The sequence below is a fragment of the Schistosoma mansoni genome (assembly GCF_000237925.1).
Source record: "Schistosoma mansoni, WGS project CABG00000000 data, chromosome 1 unplaced supercontig 0094, strain Puerto Rico, whole genome shotgun sequence".
Taxonomy (NCBI): domain Eukaryota; kingdom Metazoa; phylum Platyhelminthes; class Trematoda; order Strigeidida; family Schistosomatidae; genus Schistosoma; species Schistosoma mansoni.
In genome coordinates, this window is record NW_017385991.1 from 412293 (window position 1) to 436296 (window position 24004).

Here is a 24004-nt window from a genome sequence, read left to right on the forward strand (position 1 = left end):
TCCTTCTACAGGAGGTCGGTCGCGGCCCGAATAGCTCAGTGGGAACATCTCTGACTGTGAAGCTGAGTGACACGGGATCGAATCCGTCAGGGAGCATCAGTCCCCTCAAGATTACAGGTACACCTTACTGACGAGTATCAAGTAGCACGAAACCCGGGTCCAGGGTTTCCTGTTGACCACCTCCAACCACCATGTTATCTCAACATAGTGCACTCAGTGTCGAGCCACCTAGACTAGTGGCCACATTACAACTTGATCGATCAGCACTAAGAAGGACTTTGATCACCATCCACTGATCAATCAATTGTGATTAAAATGACTATACTGTTTCACTTATCTACAATGGACTTTGAGAGTTTATTGATCTATCATCGGAATTTAGTGTTGTATATACTGAATTACAAAAAAAGCGTATATGTTTATGGTATGACTATTCAATCAAGGTACCTTGATTTATGCGATTGAAGTGATTATGTATAGTATTGAATTAATGTTCGAATTAGTATATTGTTGGGTATCAGATATAATGGTAAGTAAGCAACTTTTTTTTTCTGAAACACAAAATGATATGATCCTAAACCGACAACTGTTAATAAATGAATTCTGTGATATATTTGCGCAATATATTTCGAATAATCTGATCACACATATACACGTTAAGACTAAAAGGTCTATTAGACAGATTAAAGGTAAGTCGTAACAAAAGAAAATAACAAAGTACACACGAACAATGTGATAACCACACTGGATAATAAATCAGCATTATCAGGATAGGTTAAGGGTAAGAAAAAAATTGTTTTTGAACACAAAAAGGGGGTTCCAGTTTCCAGGCTTTTGTACAACACTAGAAATGTTGACTTGATGTCAACCTTATGACCAGTCTCAACCAAATGTTTCGCAATGGAGGAAGATGTTTATCTATCCTGTGATCTTATTTGACCATTGGAATTCATTTGTTTCTACAGCCATTTGAGTATGTGTTCCACCACCCTTAATTGCAGATCACGCATGCTCCTACGTATGTTTGTGTTTCCGTACATACATGTAAAATGATAGACACAATGGAGTGTAACACGATCGCTCACGTGCTGTTTGGGTTTTTCGTGAAACATAGACCTTGTCTTTTCAGTAATGACGAGTTGGGATGTATATAATGTCTTGTTGATGGCTAATTTCAGTCTCCGTTTGAACATGAGACTATTTGAGTCGCCCCTAAATGGTAACATAATGTAAAATCGCTTTTTGGATGCCAGAAGCTTCATAGGTCTAATTGTATTGCAACCCTTCCAGCGGTTTATGAACTTTAATGAATAACCATTATTCATTGACGTATCAGTTAAGAGCTTCGTCTCTACCTCAATAGTATCTCTAGTACAAATACGATTGATTCTATTGAATAAGTCCTTTATTAATCCACGTTTGTAATGAATTGGGCAGTGACTATGGAAATTAAGATATAGCCCTGTCCATGTCGTCCTTCTACATACAGAGCGTTTGATGGAACCATCATCTCTCCTACTGATTAGTATGTCTAGAAAAGGAAGTTGGTTATTCTTCCATTCTTCGCATGTAAGAGAAATATGCTTTTGACTTGTGTTGAGTTCTTTTAACAAGCGGTCCACATCTTCATGTTTATCCTCTATGATTATGATGCTATCAACGTACCGTTTATACAGATGCATCTTTTGAATTCAGTCTTTGGGTATATTTTCAACACATCCCATAAACATACCCAAATGGCTTCAGAAACAAATGAATCCTAATAGCGAGGGGTACTTAGAAGATTCCCACCGCTACTTTAACTTTGAGTGAAGTTTAAAAATAAACACAAAATATGAATTATGACCTATTTAAGACTGATTAGTAAGATGTATCAATATTTATAAAACTACTGGTAACTCCAACCGTCCCTGTATTAGTTTTAGTAGTACAGGAATATTCAGTCACAGCTTGATTATCAATAACCCTTGTAATATTTCCCAACTTAATGGATGTATGATAGAACCCTCGAATAAGCACAGCTGAAATAATCTATGGCATACTCTATGGATATGATAAAGTGGCTGTGGTTTTAACAAGTTTTATGAAGGACAAGTCTGGCCATAGTGTGTTGGCTAGTATGGAAGTAAGTTGAAGAAAGGGCTAGGGTAGGTAAGCTGTGATAACAAACCATAAATTAACTAACTTATATTATCTGAGCTAGCTAGCTAAAGAGATAGATTGTCTATAATCTACAGCGTATGGTAGAACAGTAGCCTAAGAGTTTATTTCCTATATGATGTCATTTAGGGCGTGAATATCTTAGACATGTTATAAAACAGATTGGTAACATTTTGTACAACATGAAGTTCATCGTTTCCTTTGCTAATACAGATTATTTTGACTGTCATGTATCAACTCTCACAGAACCATGTTTCAAGGCTACTCACCTATTCGCTCCAATCACCTAACGCAAAATAAGTAACATAATAATAATAATAATACGTATGTAGGCAAAAAGTATTAGCTCACTTTTATCCTTATACTTATCATAATGCTTAATTGGTGGTTGTTTTCGACAGGAACCTTGGCTAGTTTTGCCATAAAGACTACTATCATAAGATAATTCTGATGCAAAATCTATAGATGGTTTTTGTTTTTCCGCTTCAGCTAAATAATTATATTCATCTGGATGTGGAAGAATGCCATAATTAAACTGTGTGTTTGGTTTCCTGGGATCCAATGGCATTGGTTCTCCATTTGCATTTCTGAATTCGTCGTCGAATACCTTTTGTTGTCGTTTTCTTTTCTCTGAATCGTCACCAAGATTTCTTAATGAATGTCTGGTGGGAGTTAATGGAGTAGCTGTACGAAGAAAAAACACAAAGGACCAAAGATGTGCTAGTGATACATGCATACAGGATCTGTTTTAATTTCATAACTTTACAAGACAGTAACAAAAATCCTTATCTACCTGATAAATAAACACACTTTAAAATTTCGACGACCCATCTTTGTAGTGAGAATCGCTCTTTAAATTGAACAATCTTCATAATCAAGCTAGAAAGAAAACTTCCCAAAGTCCAAATAGTTAGCCGTATGTACATTTGTGGATGGGATTAGACCATACTAACAATTTTCAATCAGGTACTATCATCGACATGCTATAAATGACAATGCTATATCATGTGAATTAAAAAAAGTTCAGTGTATGTTAAATGTAAGAATAGGGTGAAAAGTTAACTGACAACATATTTTTACAGCCCAAATCACAAATTAATCTTAGTTAGACCACCACTTGGTGGCCAGAGACGGCCGTTTTGTCCTAGTATGGGACTCTTCAGCAGTGGGCAGCACCCCAGGACTTCCGATCTCAAGAGTGGCTGTTTAATATCTAGAGCTAGCATCCAACGGTGTTAATGTCTAACTTTAATTAATCCACGATACTACGCAACCCTCATTCATAGTCTAGGAGAAGACTGATGTCTAGTGCTTACAGGTTTTTAACGGTGGTTTAGCTATGATCAGTTCGTGATTTTCCCGACCGTTGCTGCTAACTTGACGTGGTGGTTGGGCTTGCCTATCGTGATGAACCAATCGACCTATACTGGCTGGAACAATCGTTCTTCAAGGTCCTACCATGCCAAGCAGGTCGGTTGAAGAGCGGTAAGACTAAAAGCAGCAAACTAAGGTCCGAAGGCGAAGTCGTACTGCTGACTGTACAGAAGTGTGACAGCAGTAAGGTGTTTCCTTCAGACAACCAGCATGACAGCGATGTTGCCTTCCCACAAGGAGGGGTGAGGTTAGTAAAGGTCGACCCTAAAAATGCACACCTCACCTTATCCCACGGATATCCGTCTCCGGCGGTAAGGTCCCAACAAGTATAGAGCTAACACAAAAAGGTCGTGTGTTTGACCGACCTCAAGCAGTTGTCCCTCGAGCACTGCGGTCACGCTCTCAGGTCATTAAGACCACTTCTTACCCGATTTCCTTTTCAGGTACCTCTAGAAGAACCCTTCCACGGTGTGGGCAACCGGGAAGTGATAATTGCCCTCATACCTCTAACAGCACTCAAGACCACTGGCTGACTGACTGAGTTCGTGATTTAGACCAGAAATGCTACAATCTTCACAATTCCTTTATATTAATAACAGAATGTTGTTTGTTTGTTTTTTATTTCAATCCTGGAAATTCAAACCTTCATCATGAACAGAGAGTCATTAAATTCTTTACTGTTCACAAATACGAATGAGATGTTCGCACTGACTGATTATGGAATATTAAGGAATGGAATATTAATTAGGCGAAAGAATTACATGAGGTAGGTTCAAATTCGTAATTCCATGGTCACAATCTTACATGTTTTACCGTACATGCAGAACGAGGGAAAGGGTTTTTGAAACACAATAAAATGGTTTACAAATAACATGTGATGATAACTGATATGAAAAGACTCTATTCAAATCAATATTTTTTTCCGTTCATTATGAATTTTGGCCAATGTGAAGTTTGTCCAGCATGACCATTTTTAGTTTATATTTTAATAGTACCCACCTCCTATGCAGTGATACTAAGTATGTGTAAAAATTAGCACATAAATGATTGGATTTCGATTTAAGGATTATGCAACTTTGGGACTTATTTAGGGACGTGTTCTTAGGTAACCAATAAATCTTCATTGCATCAGTCTTTCGTTTTCTTATTTTGAGTCGCGGGAATTGCAGTGATTCCTGTTTCCAAGTGTAAGCAGTAACACGGAGGTCCTATAGATAACAGAGGCTTTACGGATTTAACAATAATATTTTGGTTCCTTTAGGCAAATGAACTATTGAAACCACAGAAATCTACTTGTCTAAATAAAAAAATTTTAAATCTTGTTATAGCCTCGACACTTGGTACTAATACTTAAAACAAGGAATCACCATAATTACCACTAAGTCAATGTAAGGGCATGAAAGACTGATACAAGAGAAGATTCATTCGCCCCCAAAACATGACAATCGACTTTAGTCGAAGGTACATTCATTTATTTATTGATTCGTACACTCATTTGATTATGAATTAGGACAAAGTGACGTATATGAAAAATGACCAGAATTATGAGAAATCACATGCTACATATCATGGTAAACGTAATTCATGTTAATTTTATGCAAAGAATACCATACACCAGAGAAAATCAATGTTATACGAAATAAAATAGCACACAAAAGGCATAACACTGTGTTGCACAAAAATGTAATTTTATCTTTTCATACCGTCATGTTAAATCTGGAAGTTCATAAACTACTACATGGGGCAGTATAGAAGGCGTAATTGATCTAAACTGCCCATTGATACGTAATGGTAGTAAATGCTATCGAAGTAGACATAACAAATTGTCTACATATCTAATCCCACAGAAATAGGTGAATTGATAATATTTACATTAGATTGGCGAGTTTAGACAGTTTATCTTTCACATGTAGGCGTAAAAGAGGACGGTGGGACTATAATTTATGAACGACCTTTGAGGGAAGCTAGAGTGACCTCGAGAGTGTCCACACAATAACTAGGATCAAATGAAGGTTATAAACTTGTGTGGGGAGGTCAAATTATGATTTACACTTCATGGTTAAGGTTAGGAACTATACTTAGGGTTTTCATCACGAACTAACATCATCCATAATGCCGAAACTTTATTTATCCAAATGAATTAGTTGATTTCGCACCAAAATCCGAGACCTATTATCTTATACGTGATTGGTTCGTCCATAAATTATAGTCTCGCCGAGAGGACTACAATAGGTTAAATACAACAACTTGGTATATTAAATGACTTTTAAAGTAACTCTTCCAAACAGCTTTTCAATAAATCGCCATCAACATCATCAACAATAGGCAAACGACCTACGAATTAGACTTATCAAAACCCATTTTCTAATCGTATTCTAGTTTCGCAGGAACCATCGAGAATCTATTTGCACAACTTACTAATTGAGTGCTCTTAGTGTGCATATGTGTGTGGTAGTAATTCTAATTGTGATTGTCCAAGTTAAAATAGGTGAATTATATTTAGGATTGGTTGATGTTAGACATTAATACCGTTGGATGCCGGCTCATTGGTTTAGTGGTTAAGTGCTCTGGCGCGAGACTCTAGGTCCTGGGTTCGAATGTCGCGAGGCGGGATTGTGGGTGCGCACTGTTGAGGAGTCCCACAATGGGACGAAACGGACGTCCAGTGCTTCCAGGTTTCTCATGGTGGTCTGGCTTCAAATGACTCATGATTTCAACTATATATCACTCTCTTTTTGTTTATTTCAAATCTTTCATATTTGTATCATTTAATCAAATAATTCACAAATGTGATTTCATGTGTACAACATATGTAAAGTCATCTCGTAAAGTCTTCAGGTAACTTCCGGGACCTATTAATGGACTATTATTCTATATATATTCTTATTGTTTAACTATTGAGTAATTAGATTGTGTATATCTATATTCATCCTATTATAAGCTTCATTTTGACCTATGGATTATTATTATACGATTTACTGTTCCCAAATTATATTCAGTTTATTCATTATTGCATCCCACGTTCACAACCACATTTGTCTTTATCTTGTAGAAATATTATTTTCTATTTTATGGTGTGATGTGGTCTGTCTGTCTGGTATATAAACAGAGTAGGCTTAAAATAAATTATTCGCATAGCAGAAGCTGTCATTGATGTTCTGGACTCAATTGGAAGGGCTAGGCGGACAAGGGATCAATAAGGACGCTAGGCTGCTCATACTGGTCGAACATCATTGTTTTGGCACAGTGGTAGGATAGGAAAAGTCGTATTTCGATTGGTGGATAAATCACGTGACAAAAGCCAGGCATAAGACCATAACAAATTGGCAGACGACCTTTATTTTGTTAAGTCACAACAATAATAATAATAACAGCTGACAAGTGTATAAAGAAATGGAAAGAAATATGTTTCCCGAGATCTATTTATAGAATACATAATCATAAAAGATTTTTTATCATAATCTCAGAAATAACCAAGATAGGCTTGGTAAAGTGCTTCTTCAACTAGACTCAAAGAATACGTACTACAGATACGTTTGAAGATGTGAAACTCCTCACTGATACACTGACATCAAACGATTATCCACCAAAGTGCAAAAGTCAGTCAACATCAAGATCCCTCTTTAATTCTGCTGTGAAGAAAAGTGTTTATATCACTCTACCATTTATACATGAATCAAACAGTATGATTTTAAGACAAACTAAAAGCAGCCATCGAGAAAACATATGCTGCTATACTGGTTGTAATTGAAAGGAATAAACTCATGATTCCCATAAGTCTAGACTTTTAACGAACGGTTACGTTACATAACATTGCGTTTACCAATTTACATGTTTTTCTGGACACACATACATGGGGGGGAGTAATCGAACAATGCAATACAGGGTTATGGAACATGTGCCTAGATGGCTTTAAAACCAAATGCCCCGATAAACGTGGGGAGTAGAAATGGGACATAGAATTGACATCAGTACAGTTTTTAAAACGTATAGAATTTGTCAATCTTCAAGTCATTTTATGACCTAAGGGTAATGCGACAATTTTTTATCCCTTACATAGTGTTAATTTTTCTTATTTACAATTATCACTTTTATAGTTGAAATCATGAGTCAATTGAGGCTAGACTACCATGGAAAGCTGTAAATGACTCATGATTTCAACTATAAAATTACTAAAATCTCCACGAAATCCCCTTCTGATCATTATCACTTTGCCCACTTGAACTTTATTTGACCTTTCTTAATTTTCATATAAAATGCCTTGATAAGTATATGTGTGACCGAAGTGTTCGAAATGTTTGGTGCAAATACATCAATTCCGTCTTGTCATTGTTCCATCAAAATTTGTAAAGGGGGCTTGTTACTTTAAATATTTGTTTGATTTTAGTAACTCTATTTTTGATGATGAACAACGGGGGGGGGGTCCCCCAATTTATGAGATCTATTAAGTATGACGATGGTTTCCATCAAACTTTTGTCAAATGGAAAAGAACCTTTGAAAACACAGGACTAGTCGGCAGCTATATTTTGTAGTTTGTGGTTCTTCAGAACCGTATTTCCATGACCACACAGTGGATAGATTGTTTCCGAATTTAGTTCCCTCAATAATCAGTGGGATTCTTTGTTTGTAACATGTGACACTGACCGTGTAAAAGGCCAAATATATTGTGACTAAAAGTCATGTATGACACCTAATTCACGTACAGCGGATCCATGCAGGTACTTGACTGTCAGTAATTTAAAAACACAAAGTTCAGCCAAGGTATCTCTTTTCAACGAATTTATTATCAAGCTGTACAATCGTATATATATGAAAATGCTTTGTTAAAGTACTAATTCCGTGAGGAAATGTGAACACTAATAACCAAGATGACGTAATAGAAAGACTATAATACTAGATTACGTAATACGAGTAATAACAATAGATTTAGTGAATATATTCACTAGTGTACCGTTAATGGAAACGATATGTTATATTTGTTAGTATATTGACTCTAACAACATAGATCTAGGTTTGCCAACTGAACACTTAAAAGAATTATTGTTACGTTGTACCTTTAATGTCCAGTTCAGTTTCAACAATGAAATATATAGACAATGAGATGGGGTCTCCATTAGGTCCAATTCCAGCAGACCGTTTCATGGCAAAACTAGAAAACGACCAACTCAATCGATTCCGCCTATATATAAGATACATGGACGACACATGTGTCGTTTGTGACGATAATATTGAGTTAGAGGATATCTTACACTCCTTTAACTCATGCCACTCTTCCATAGACTTCACATTAGAAAGGGAGCGAGACCGATCAGTCCCTTTTCTCGATGTACGTCTGGTGAGGAGAAGTAATAGTTTTTTTTAAAAAGATCCATCCTTAGAAAACAAACATGGAATGGCCAACCAACCAACTTCTATAACTAGGTTCCGTCAAGTAGAAAGAGAAACCTGATTCATTCTTTATGTTATCGTATAAATCGGATATGTAGTACGGAATGCATTAACGAAGAACTCGCGTTCCTCAAGAAAACCTTGATGAAAAATGGCTACCCAGCCCGGTTCATAGAGAAGAATATGAAAATAAGTAGTTTCGACAGGAAACCTAGTTGTTCCGTCCCAAAGAAAAACCTTTACAAAAGTCTGGAATTTAAAGGTGATCGAACATCAGACGTAATCAAAAATAGTCTAACAACAACGATTAAAAGGACATTTAATGCGGCTAAACTGCGAATAACCTTCACTAGTAAGAACTCATTTTCTGTATCCATCAAAGATAAGCTTCCGCGTCTAGTCGCCTCTATGTGCATTTACCAGTTCATCTGCTCTTTATTTATTTATTTAAACACATAAATATTGGTACAACGAAGCACGAGATACATATGCGCCACACAAATCTCATTTAATTTGTATGAGGGCTGTGATACTGTCCAGGTGCTCAAACTGAAGCAGGTGGTTTTCTTAGGGGACCACAACCGGAGCCTTTGACCTAACGGTCTAGTCCACAAGGCAGTGGAGCATCGTAAGGAGATGCAGTCCCATGGTAGCCGGTGACCAACGATTGATTCATACGCCATTTGTTCCCTCAGGATACTGGAGCCCATGTGCACCATTGGTTTGGAATGAGGGTTTTCCAACTCCCCTAGATGGACTCGCCGTGTCCACCGACCCGGTTAAAGAGCCGGACATTCGCTTTTCGTCCTCTCAATTTCGTGAACAACACCCCTGCCACTGTGAAAAGGCAGTGAGTAGGACTTCCCTGGTAGAGGCCATATACGCATGGCCATGTGAGAGGGAGAGCGGACTTTCCCCACTCTCGACCGTACCAGGGAATTTGGGGGCAAGGTACATCGGCCGTAGCCAGAGCTCGCTTTCAACTCGGATACGAGAACGTATCCCACTTGGGTTCTACAAAGATGAAAGGAAAGCAGTTAGGAGTTCTATACTTGAACACCTAATCGACTGTAATCATTCTACGTATCCACAGTCTGATTTGAAAATTGTTTATATGATTCATTCAAATCTACCTAGATCTCTTCGTATTCAACTTCTTAAAATAGCCGAAGCTCTTACCATCCATGGGCTTAAAATCAGAACTATGCATACAAAAGAAGTACGTCTTATCGTTATCGTTACCATGGCCTTAATAATATTATTATTATTATTACTGCATTCCCCCTTTACTTGTCTTATATTCTCATTATTTTCTTCATGAATACTCATTATATCACCTTTTTATTTTCGCACCTCTATGACCTTTAATTATTGTAACCAAAAGCATTTTAATCATCTTATTATATTCACTAAATCTATTGTCAATATTCGTGTTACGTAATCTAGTACTATAATCTTCCTATTACGTCATCTTGGTTATTAGTGTTCACATTTCTTCACGGAGTTAGTACTTCAACAAAAACATTTTCATATATATATATAGATGAGATCATGAGTCAATTGAAGCTAGACTACCATGGATAACCTGGAAGCACTGGACGGCCGTTTCGTCATATTGTGGGACGCCTCGGCAGTGCGCATCCACGACCCCGTCTGGCGAGATTCGGACCCAGGACCTACCAGTCTCGCGCCATAGCACTTAACCTCTAGACTACTGAGCCGGCTGGCATCCAACGGTGTTAATGTCTAGGAAGGTAATACGTTTTAACCATTAATGGCAACATGGTTATTCCTCGTTTATGGGACTTTTTCACGATTACCATCCGTGTGTACATTTCAAGGTATCAGTGGGTAAATGAAAGACTTGTAATTAGAAAAACTTCACTTTGTTCCACTAATCCTGTTTTGCTTTGTTAAAAGATTAATAATCTGAGGTAACTGCCGAAGGTTTGATCCAATATTTCAGAAAAAGATCATTTATGAAGAGCTAGTTTTTTTGACATTATCATTAGTTATACCGATTGATAAAGTATTTCCCAATCAATACACAAATATTGCAAATTAATGTCTCTTAATGGACGAAGCGTAAATTTGGCAGCAAAGTTACCATACAATACATCTTAGGTAATCTGATAACGTTCCCAATATACTAAGGTGAAAGATTATGAAGGTCATCGTGCCTGAGGAGGCAGAAACATTACTGGCATATGACCAGTTTTTTTTTACTGCGTGTAATCCATATCTACGTAACTAAAACACAAGGTTTAATCAATTGAGACCTAAAATTCAATCAATCACGATAGTCTCTCAAGGTTACATAGTTACGGTCAGAATGTTGATTGGTCGATTTGAATTGAGCCAATAAGCTTGTATTGAGAGTTAGACACATCTGTATGGCTGGCCATGCTTTCCATAGTTTTCTCCTGTACGTATAAAGTGCTTAAATTTAGAGGACGCATTGATCTCATCGTCTTAAGTTACTTGGATTTCAAATTGTTTACGTCCTTTTAATTAAACGAATATGTTGTTACCAAATCAACCTGCTCCTGATTTTGAAGGTACTGCTGTTATTGGCACGGAATTACGTCCAATTAGTTTGAGTCAATTTCAAGGAAAATATGTGTTACTGGTATTTTATCCACTTGACTTGTAAGTCAAATGTACTTTTCATTTCTCAACAATTTTACAATACTTCACGTAATTAAATTAACACACTAACGTTTTCCTTTCAGCACTTTTGTTTGTCCCACGGAACTAATTGCATTCAGTGAAAGAGCTGCTGAGTTTCAATCTAGAGGATGTCAAGTAATCGCATGCTCAACTGATTCAGTTTATGCTCATTTGGCATGGACAAAATTGGATCGCAAAGCTGGTGGTTTGGGGCAAATGAATATACCTTTGCTGTCCGATAAAAACCTAAGGATATCACGAGCGTACGAGGTTCTTGACGAACAGGAAGGTCATGCATTCAGGTTCGTTTTATTAATTGATGAACACATTTTCTGCTATATTTATCATGTTGCAAATGACACGCATGTGTGTTATCATATTACAAAAGTCTAACGTCGTGTCATACTAAGTAGTGTTGGTAAGCCTCGAATTTCCAACCCGAATATTGTATACGGCTCAGTAGTTAGAGCATACTATTTATTCAGTTGGTATGTGAATAGCTATTCATTCAACTAGGTATTCGTTGACCATATAGGTCAACATGATGTTGGATGCACTTGTAATAGTCACTTATTTTCCAACACCATTGCATAACTAATTAGTTAGTTACCTTTCACTTGGGTTTTTCGATAGCGTTCCAGACAGTCATCGACTTACAAGATCGAGAGTCTTAGTTGAACAAAGTAGTTTCGTAACATTCTAATCACTTGATAATTCATGAAAAATGGTAAACGGTTTTTCGCTATTCTCATCCAGACGATAGTTACATAAAGGTGAGCCATATCTTTAGTTACTTCTTAGTCTGTGTCCATAAGCTGATCCCGTTTCTATTTGTTTGTTTCTAGAGGTATGTTCCTCATTGATCGCAAAGGGATTTTACGTCAAATTACCGTTAACGATCGCCCTGTAGGTAGATCAGTTGATGAGGCGATTCGTCTCTTGGATGCTTTTATTTTCTTTGAGAAACATGGCGAAGTTTGTCCAGCGAACTGGAAACCAAATTCAGCAACAATAAAACCTGATCCTGTTGCTTCTCTCTCCTACTTCTCCTCTGTGCACTGAGGTGTTTTGTATTGATGTCATATTTTAGTTAACATTAATAAACAGTTTTTGTCATCTGTCTCGATGCTTTTTGTATGGAATGCATTTTACGCGAAGAACGTTGGACCGTCTGCAAGAAATAACTTGTTTGCTACGATGTAAAAGTGATTTGTTTACTTCTCCTCCCTAGGTGATTTGCACCATCTGTCCACGAATGGGAACTGAGCATGTGTGTCTTTAACGGGCTTCGCGATGTTTTTTACAGAGTCTGATTGTGTCTCACCTCTTTCCATTCGACCTAGCTAGTGTCTTCAAGGTGTGGTGACTAAGTAGTTAACGTCAGCGTGTGTGATCGATCCACAGTATGATTTCACAAAAACCGTGAAACATTTAAGGTATCTGGTGGCTTACCTCAACCGGCTATGACATTTTTAGTTCAGACTGATACTATGTCGGTTCAATTCGCCATAAGCTTCCAAAAATCACATCTATACCATGATTAGTATGAGTAAGCGAAACTGACACAAATGTCCTCAAGGCAAATCTGTGTTGTAGTCACCACATTCCCTGCCATTTCATTTAAAAAAAAATAAGGTTTGTGTATCCTAATGTTATATTAAATGGGTAGCTCTTGACATTTACATCATTTATTGGCAACACGAGGTATTGTACTGGGGGAGGTTTTTTCTGGTAACTACCTAGTATCTCTGTACTTGAAACCGCTACTATATACATATATCTTTGAAATGACTAAGGGTTGTTAATGAAGATAGCTCGTTGATGGAACTTGCCCTCTCCAGGTGGTTTAAACTTTCTGATATGGCTATGAAAACTACAACAATTAGTCGAGGTCGAAATGGCCGTTCATTACCAGTATCGACAATGACGTTAAACCTGTGTAGTTCGGCTGTGAACTCTAGTTTTTGATTCACTGTTCGAATGATCTCTGACAAAACGAATTTGGAAATACCGTCTGCACACATATTCTAGCATAGAATTTGAGTCTAAATAAATCAAGTAGGATGAAGAAGAGACTGGAAGAATGACTCGGCCAATAGAAGCGAAGATGAACCGGTTGTATAGAGACAAATAAGAGGTATTTTGAAAGCTACAAGACTGATGCACCCTGGGTTCTCCATATATATAAATCTTAACTGGTTAGGTTTCCCAATTGCTATTCACCAAATGACTAGATATTGTTTTGTTTGGGGATTGCACATGAATCTAAAAGTGGTTTTTTCTTATCGGGTTGTCATCAGATGTGTCAAAGTGTTAATTTACTGGTTGAACAATACTCAATCACTTGGTCACAATTTCCGAAAAATCCCACTCTACTTTGGTTTGTGCAGTCAAGTAGTAGTGCTAACTCTAATACGGAACAATATGGTCGAAAAAAATACATCATCAACCCTGGCTGATTTGTCATATTGCACAACCATAATCCATCTCTATTAACGGTGTTTGTTTCATGCCTGGTATGGTCGAATAAAGTTAGGAATCACGGCTACTCTATGCCAACTCGGTGATTGGGAAGTTGAGCTCAGGCCTCGAACCCTGAATGCCCTGGGTTTGACTCCGAATTACGTTGAGACGTGTCTCATACTAGGACGAAACAACTATCCAACTCTTTCTGGTTTCCAGTATTTGTCCAACTAACGGCAATCCGCAATTTATAACTATACAGACGAGCACTAGGATTATTATCGTAGAATCAGTTCATCAAACTTTAATTCTATGGTTATTTCACATCGGTATGATAGTAAGGCAATGTTTTTAGAGAGCACGATATCGTTCATATCATAAAGATAATCAATACAATTCCTTTATGAACTGATTTTTAAACTTACCAGCTTTAGAACCATCTGAAATTCGTGATCGACTAACAGTCCCATCACGCGGATAGTGCATATCTTCTTTCGCGTTTGGAGAAAGAGGCGGTGGAGGATGGCGCCTGTGACCTGGAAGTTCATCGGTCACTTTACCTCGTGTTTCTGTTGTAGTCGGATGATGACCACCTCGATCAACTGAAACGTACAAGTATTAAGGCGAAATGGGATAATGAAAATGAGAAGTCATAATAATATGTGATTTGTGCATCTAGATCTATATTTAACAACAAATGTTGACTTTCCTAATATATGATTATGATGATAACGTTGTATGTTATGGTATGCAACATTTGATTTGGGTTAAGTCAGACTACAAGTCCATTGATTTAGCTGACTAGGTTTCCAAAATGAAGGCAATACTAGGGGTCATTATTCTGTTAGGTATTTTTTGATTAATCTTTCGAGTTTTAGATAGTTTTTATGTGTGATCAACATTAGTTGGAATACCATTGTAAACTACAGAGAGTTGAACAGCTGTTTCATTCTAGACTCTCTAGCAGTGAACACTCACGACCTCATTAGGGATCAAACCTAGGTCATTCAGCTATCTTACTGAGCGTTTAATCTGCAAGTGATTGGATTGAAATCTGCGTTTCTATCTTTTTTTAGAACACAGTTAAATGCAGACTGGATTTGTTTATTTATTAGTTAATAATGTAACATATCGGAAAATTTATTTGCTCAAATTACCTGGTTCCCTTCTAGTATTTGGAAATTAATTAGTCAGTAAATTAATGTATAAAATAGCTTTTGGCATAAAATACATGCTAGTTCTGTGTATAATGCATAGTTAAAACAGCTTATGTATTTTCTCTAATCTCTTCTACATCCACTTTTCAATTAAGTGAATGATTTTATTAGGACACTATTACTACAACTATAGACTGTATTCAAACTTGAAAATACATGGGGGAAGAAACCAAGATTAAATAATGGTATAGTTTAGTCGGATAGTTTGTAGAGATTAGTTCAGTTTGACTTGAGTTAAAGATGTTGTTCACTGCCCCCAAATGACCTGGTACGGCTGAGAGTGAGGAGAGTCAGCTCTACCTTTCCAAATGCTCTCGCGTGTACAGCCACTATCAGGGAAGTCCCACTCAATACCTTTTCGCGAAGAGGATGCTGTTTACAAAATTGAGAGGACGAAAAGCGAATGTCCGGCACTTTAACCGGGTTGTTGGACACTGAGAGTTCATCTACGGTAGTTGCAGAACCCTGATTCTAAACCAATGGTGTACATGGGCTCCAGTATCCTGAAGGAACAAATGGCGTATGAACCTATTGTTGGTCACTGACCATCATGGGACTGCATCTCCCTTCGTTGCTCCACTGCCATGTGAACCACACCTTTAGGTCGAATACTCGGGGTGTGGCCTCTTAGGAAAACCACGTGCTTCGGTTTGGTCACCCGGGTAGTATCGTAGCTCACACACAAATCAAGTGACTTGTGTGGCGCATATGTATTCGGTGCCCTTTAGTACCAATATTTATGTGTTTGAATAAATAAATGTTGGTCACTGAGTTTAATCTCACAGGTTTTAAGCTATTGTGTTCACTCAGAAAACTGAAGTTCTTGTGCGGGATCATAGGTGAAGACTCTCTCACTGGTCTAGTGGTTAAGCGCTCTGGCGCGGGACTGGTAGATTCTGGGTTCGAATCTCGCGAGGCGGGATCGTGGATGAGCACTGCTGAGGAGTCCAACAATAGGACGAAATGGCCATCCAGTGCTCCCAGGTTTTCCATGATGGTCTAGTTTCAATTGACTCATGATTTCAACTATGAGAAACATAATGGAAATGTTACAAACAAAATGAAACAGTAAACTGACTGACACAATGAAATTCGATAATAACAAAAATAACGGTACAAGTCGAGAATATTGTTACAAATAATTCACCTAGTGACAACACTCGTAGTGAAAAGATAAACTTAGATAATTAGAATATAATTATTTGTCGTATATTTATATATTAGCAAATTATTATAATTTTGAAGCTTCAAAATATTTTGAAATTATACTCCAACTGTCTTTACTTTAGTTGCTAAGGGGACTGGTCTATTTGGGAATGGTTTATTTGAATAAAGCTACTTATAGGATGATCTCTTTTAGTTATCAAATTTCATGTGAGGTCAGCCTATTCACGTTATTATTAAAATGATTCTTGGTTAGTGTAAAAGAAATAATGCAGGAATATTGGTTGATTGTAGAAATGATAAAAACATTGTCGATTGAATTTTACAACCATTTACACTATTGAACATTGATAGTTTGTGGAAAAAACTACATAATTATCCTATTATGTAATTGTATCGTTTCATTGATATATTGCCCTGGTACGGCCGAGAGTGGGGAGAGTCCGCTCTCCCCCTCCAAATGCTCTCAAATGGCCACGCGTATATAGCCTCTACCACACAAGTCCTATTCACTGCCTTCTCGTGGCATTACTGTTGCTTACGAAATCGAGAGGACGAAAAGCGAATGTCCGACGCTTGAACCGGGTTGGTGGACACGGAGGGTTCACCTAGGGGAGTTGGAAAACCCTGATTCCAAACCAATGGTGCACATAGGCTCCACCATCTTGAAGGAACAAATGGTACATGAATCAATCGTTGGTCACTGGCTACCATGGGACTGCATCTCCTCACGATGCTCCATTGCCTTTTGGATCAGACCTTTAGGTCAAAGGTTCCAGGTGTGGCCCCTTAAGAAAACCACCTGCTTCAGTTTGGGCACCTGGGCAGAATCACAGCCCTCGCACAAATCGAATGAGATTTGTGTGGCGCATATTTATCTGGTGCTTCCTTGTACCAATATTTATGTGTTTAAATAAAATAAAATATTGAATCTGATTCATATTTTGTGTATATAATACAGTCAATGAAAGTATCAATGTGGAACTCATTCACTTTAAAGGATGATATTTAATGATTAATGTTTAGGAATTATGGTTAATTAAAAATATCGTAACAGATTTTTCAGTAACTAGTGTAGAAAGCTGAAAAGTCCCAAACTTCGTCTAATGTCCCTTGATTTTCAAATGATTTTTGAGTTGCTATCAACTTCTCAAAACAAAATAAGTCAAAATCACTATTCATACTTTCAACATCGTAACTAAAATTCTAATTATAAGCAAAGGTGGATAGTGGCTAGCAGTAGAATTCAGGATGCACGTTTCATTCTATTTAGGATGCGTCCTGGATTCCACTGCTAGTCACTATCCATCTTTGCTTATAATGTTTGTGAATTAAGGCTATATCGAGGTAATACGCACAGTATGCACATATGCCAATAAGAGACTAATCAATTGCAGTCCTAAACATCAATGGGAAGTTTCAAACAAACAATACCAAGTGACTTTAAAATTCTGATTGATACCTAATGGATTGGTTCAAATTTGAGGGAAAAGTTGGCTTAAGGACTCAAGTATTTTGCTTTCAGTCAGTAGATGGGCTAATTCAAACCCTTAATAATAGTGATGTAAACAATATAACCGTTGAGCAAGTTTTTAGGTATCTGGACTTAGAAGCCCAGTGGATAACGGGTTGTCTCTCAAAGGGAAAAGTGTGAGACTCAAGTCCTTATGTTTATATCAACCCTAGGATGTAGATACATCCAGGTGACAAGTTTTAAATTGGACAAAAATTCCGTTCTAAACTTCATTTCTAGCCCAAATTCACCTATTCTAAAATAATTGAGAAGATTCTTTACAACATTTTATGAAGAACAATAGAAGCCCAGACAAGTTTCCCTACATTTAGTCGACTCTGTTCTACTTTACGGCTGCGAAACATGGCCACTAAGAGTAGAAGATACTCATAAGTTACTAGTGTTTGACTACAGATGCCTTAGAAATATTGCTCGCATCTGCTGGGATAACCGGGTAAGTAATAGTGAGGTTAGACATAAGGTATTAGGGAATGATGGTAAATCAGTTGATTAGGTCATGAATCTTCATCGACTGAGATGGTTGGGTAACGTGTTACGTATAACTGAACACCGATTACCACGACGCGCTATGCTGACAAGTATTGGGAATGGCTGGAAGAGAGTTAGGGACGGCCAAACCAAAACATGGCATCAGTGCTTGAAGTCACTAACTTCCAGTCTGAGCCATGTTAGTAGATGCAGACTATCTGGTTGGGGTCCGCGTGACTATCGTAACCAATGGTTGGAGACTGTGTGACATGGCTCAGAATCGATAACAATGGCACAGGTGTATACACTCTCTGTCTTCCCTTAATCCTTGAGATTGAAATTACTTCATAACTTTCATCCTTCCTATACTATATCCTTATATACAACCTATTTATATACTACCACCACTAAATTAACTATTTTATTTGAATCCGATGTTCATCTTGTTGTGCTAACGAGATATGGCAACTTGGACCGATGTATATATGTGCCTGGTCCTACGTTGTAGCTTAATGACATTTAGTCGATAAGAGGGTGTACAGATGTAAATGAGAGTCTCTTATTTCTAGTCTACATAATTTTGGTTTTGTAGAAAGATTATACTCGTATGTATTTACAATAGTTGCATGAAATAATTCTAGGGTCATTTCAGTTAAATTATGTTTCTATGACATAATCACAATGAAATAAAATTTTCGTCAGAAATCTAGATGTTCTTAACTATGTTACTCAATTATTGATTCTGGAGGATGGCAGAAAGTTACTGATGTTCAATCAAAAGTAGTGAAGTTCTAGAATCAGTAATTCGACATTGATAATGTAGATGGCGTCGAGTCTCGATTGACTATGATCACTACTACAGTAAGATTACGAGCCCGAAATGGACTTGGTTCCTTTGATAGCTCGTAAACCAGAAGGCTGTAATTAGTCCAGATAAAGTATATTTATTGGAGATCTCGTGGTATCGAAAGAATACCGAGAGGTGCCAACAAGTACAGGCAATAAGGGAAGAGCGTAAGAAAGTTCAAGCAAACAAGGCGGACGATCGAACGAAAAGTGATTTTGATAGAGTTAAACAACAACGAGTACAGTAAAACAATCACTGGTAGAATTGGTTATAATAATAATTGTTTCCATTATACCAATAGCGTTCTCGTCGAGAAAAGCAGGTCACTACAATAACACTTAAACAGGGTAAGTGAATTGATAAAGAAGGTTATGAACATGCATATACTTATATGAGTCAAACATGTATGTATGTGTAGGATTTCTTGACTCCTCGAGATTCTAGAAATTGTTGGAGAAGATTTGTAACTCAGATGGATGATTTTGATGGAGTTTTGTTCTCTGAGCTGGATGGTTTAGTCGTTGAGTTTTCATCGTCCTTCTGAATGACATCATCAGTACAAACTTCGGGAGACACAACCAAAACAAACAAATAAACAATAACAGATTTCAGGTCAACAAGAACCAATCAACATCGAGGTGTACAGGACAATCTGTGAACCACATGTGGAGAAATTCAAACACTTCACTTCTATCCAAAGTTTGTACTGATGATGTCGTTCACAAGGATGATGAAAGCTCCACAACCAAACCATCAAGCTCAGAGAACAAAACTCCATCAAAATTCTAGAAAATTGTTATTCGGAGATGATAATTAACAGAAATCAAGCTCTATTACATTGTTATTAAATACAGTCACCTATAGGATAATATAAATTACTCAAATATTATCAGTAGTATTTAATGACTAAAATCTTTTAATTACTATTGAAGTTATACCCCATAGCAACTCTGACATTTTAGAGAATTCATTTGAAGTATTAAAGAAAGAAAAAAAAATCATTTTTACATAAACAGTAAACCATTTTTATAAACTTGAACAAACATTTTCAAAAAATTAAATACCCCCCTTTATCTCTGATCAGTAATAACAAAACGAAGAAGTATACAACTTATACTATCGATCTATTACAGTCTCAAGGTCACACTGATTATGCATACCACTTAGTTCTATGGGTCATTTTAATTTCAACACCAATGGCTACACCTTATTATTACCATTATTATTATTATTATTACTATTATTATTATTATTATTATTATTATTATTAGTAGTAGTAGTAGTAGTAGTAGGGGTAGTAGTAGTATGGGTAGTAGTAGTAGTAGTAATAGTAATAGTAGTATTATGCATTTTGATGATTGATGTAATTCATCATTGAAAAGAACAATAGCCATAGTAGCATTCTTTTTGTGTGTGTTCCATTACACTTGTAATGAATAAATTTGTTTAAAATGAGGGTCATCAAATTAGTTACACAATATATTTCTCTATTCTATCATATACAATGAATCTATTCATAGTGAATAAAGCCATTCTATTATGATATAGAATAGATTGTAATAAGAAACCATGGTAAATCTTTAAAAATGAGAATGAAATTTTAGAAGGAAAGCAGTCATTTGATTGTAAGCAAAGATGTATCAGAACTCAGTGGTCAAGTGGATAACGCGATGGCGTTTGAAGGGAAAGCTACTGATTTCGAGTCTCAGAGTGGACATCAACTCTGAGATGCAGGTACATCCAGCTGACGAGTCCCAAATAGGACGACACGCGCGTCAAACTGGATTTCACTGCTAGCTACTATCCATCTTTGATTGCCATGCTTGTGAATTTTAAGGCAATATTGAGGCAATGCGCACAGGATGCACATGTGTCAATAAGAGACTGATCAATTGCAGTTCTAAACATCAATGGGAAGATTCGAACAAACAATACCAAATGAAGTCATTTTACTAAATAGAAAAATCTATTTTCTAACAACTCAGTAAAATGGTATCAAATAGAAAAGATAGATGACAAGATTAAACACTTTTACGTTGAGATGGTTTTTGTTGGGAATAAAACAATCATTTTTGACCCGACCGTTGCTGCTACCTTGAAGTGGTGGTTGGGCTTGCCTATCGTGATGAACCAATCGAGCTATACTGGCTGGAACAATCGTTCCTCAAGGTCCTACCATGCCAGGTAGGTCGGTTGAAGAGAGGTAAGCAGCGAACCCAAGGTCCGAAGGTGAAGTCGTACTGCTAACTGTACAGAAGTGTGACAGCAGTAAGGTGTTTCCTTCAGACAACCAGCATAACAGCGATGCTGCCTTCCCACAAGGAGGGGTGGGGTTAAAAAGGTCGACCCTAAAAATGCACACCTCACCTTATCCCACGGATATCCGTCTCCGGCGGTAAGGTCCCAAGAAGTACGGAGCTAACACAAAAACTACCCACAAACAGGTCGTGTGTGACCGACCTCAAGCAGTTGTCCCTTGAGCACTGCGGTCACACTCTCAAGTCATTAAGACCACTTTTAACCCAATTTCTTTTTCAGGTACCTCTAGAAGAGCCTTTCCACTGTGTGGGTAACCTGGAAGTGATAACTGCCCTGATACCTCTAACAACACTCAAGACCACTGTACTGACTGAATCATTTGTGATGGCACTGGATGATCATTATGATAGATTGTAAATTGATTGAAGTTAGAAATGTGAAAAACAATCGTATTAAACTAATTGATACAAGGTTGATTGTTCGCCTAGAGGTACGAAGTCGGTGGGTACGACCCTATCAAATAGATGGTAACACAAGCCTTAAGAGTTCAGTACTGTAGTGTCGGTTGATATGTTAAACCTATATACCTTGTTATAGATTCAGGACAAGTCAATTTATCTACCCATCATGAGTCACGTTTTGACCCCGTTAATTATTCACTTATTAACCTTGATTGTTTTTATATGAGGGTATATATGTGTGTACACTTTTTATCTTATTCACCAGATGTCTGTAACTTATTCTTATCTGACTATAAATATCGATTAACGCGTGATTAAAGCAAGTTGGCTTATCCGCCATCTCCAATGCGTGCCAATTCTGCTTCTCTCTCTTCTATCTGTTCCATCCCTCTTATTTCCTGTTCATATCAATGAATGTGCAAAATATATATGTATTCGAAATCTATTCTCGTATATGACTTATTTAACTCCGTTATTCATCAACACGTATTAAGTCATTTATTACATACGAGAATAGCCAGGATGTATATTTTGACAACAATCATTCATATGATCTAAATACAGTCAGATCTATGGCATCTATAATATAACTAAACAACTGTTCATTGTTCGCAGTTATACAACAGTAACCCAAATAATGTTAATCTATGAGCAAAATAACACATAATCTTGACTGATTAGACTAAAAGAACTCATCATGCTTTAGGCTTGTACTGTTTTTTTTAACTATGATCATTCAAATATTAAAGGTATAACAATCCATGAGTCATAAACAACTCAAATCTAACACAGATATATGTCGAAGGGAGTTGTTGAAACTCACATGAGTATTGTGATGAAAAAAATTTAGTGGATGACGGAGAGTGAAAGAGAAACGATATCAGCTTCAGAATTAAATTAAATATAAGTAATACAGTTTGAAAATCTTAAGGAAGATTAAATGATAACAGGGTAGGAATGATATTAACTTCAGGTTATAAAAGGTAAGAAGGCATGAATAGATCTAAACCCACATAACTGATCTTACACCGTCTTACTATTGCATGGATTACAAATAGAAAGTTTAGACGATTTGGTTCAACAGTTAATGCATTTATGAGCTGATGGTATGTTTTAGTTTGAAAATTTCTAGCTTCTTTTCAATTTCTACATCAAGTATGAGTGTACAACTCTGGCTGAGTGGCAGCTAAGCGTATGTATGTAATTTATGTTTAGATTATCTAAAACAATTAAAGTATTTGTCATCATTTCTATCTTAAATCATGTGCCTAACCTTAGCATCATTCAATCGGTGATTCTGTCTATACATGAAGAATCCTTTGAAACACCTGGGATGAAAAAAGTCTAACACCCAGTTGTCGTTTATTTCCATAAGTTATGTTTCACAGCTATTAGTGAATAAAGAGTGAACTGTTAGGCAGTTTGCTCATTATTTTTCACAAGTAGATTAAACATATCATCTACTAACATGTATTAGTGCTGTTTTTTTTTTAACCTTAAAACTACAGATTACAACAAAATACCTAATAAGAAGGGGTTTTGTGGGTTTCAGTATTTTTCAAAGTTGACTGCATGTTGCATTTGAGGCTATACAGCTAGTGAAAAACCTGTATCCATTGACACGACGCATTCGCCAGACGGGATATACCCCATTACGGTACCTCCGCGGAGATGCGTGCTTTCGCTTGAATCGAACACAGTCTAGGACGAACTCCTAAACATTTATTCTTTCATTGATTGTAATTAAGAGTAAATCTCGTGTAGATCTAATATGCTTGTAAGCTCTATTTCATGGAAGAACATTATGACGCTCCCTGAATTTGAATGTCGTAGCTCTACTGTTGCATTATCCTGTTGGCAAGAACTCCCGTTTAGCACCACTCGCCTCGGTTCTCATCTTTTGAAAATTCGGCTATTACTTGGTATCCATTATATATACTTTAGAAGAGGATTGTAAAAATAGTCCCTGTACACAATTTCATATTACTCTTAGCTGAC

At 37.0% G+C, this 24004-nt stretch overlaps 2 protein-coding genes across 4 annotated transcripts in view; one reads left to right on the plus strand and one right to left on the minus strand.

Moving 5' to 3' along the window:
• The window catches only part of Smp_158100.1 (hypothetical protein), a gene marked incomplete at both ends in the record, with an annotated part of 64618 nt that overhangs the window by 17105 nt on the left and 23509 nt on the right, over nt 1-24004 (minus strand). For both annotated transcript variants that reach the window (XM_018791708.1, XM_018791707.1), the window contains 2 exons: nt 2512-2844; nt 14482-14658. In XM_018791708.1, the coding sequence (XP_018645126.1) occupies nt 2512-2844; nt 14482-14658 (510 nt within the window). The remainder of the gene's footprint in view (nt 1-2511; nt 2845-14481; nt 14659-24004) is intronic.
• On the plus strand, nt 11359-12715 carry Smp_158110.1 (Peroxiredoxin, Prx2; the record flags this gene model as incomplete). Of its 2 annotated transcripts, XM_018791711.1 has the most annotated exons (3): nt 11445-11572; nt 11656-11895; nt 12439-12715. In XM_018791711.1, 3 exons carry the CDS (start codon nt 11445-11447, stop codon nt 12653-12655), a joined length of 585 nt encoding a protein of 194 aa, XP_018645129.1. In that variant the 3' UTR covers nt 12656-12715. The 2 variants fall into 2 exon arrangements, with proteins under 2 accessions (XP_018645128.1, XP_018645129.1); XM_018791712.1 differs by lacking the exon at nt 12439-12715 and having other exon boundaries at nt 11359-11572; nt 11656-12234.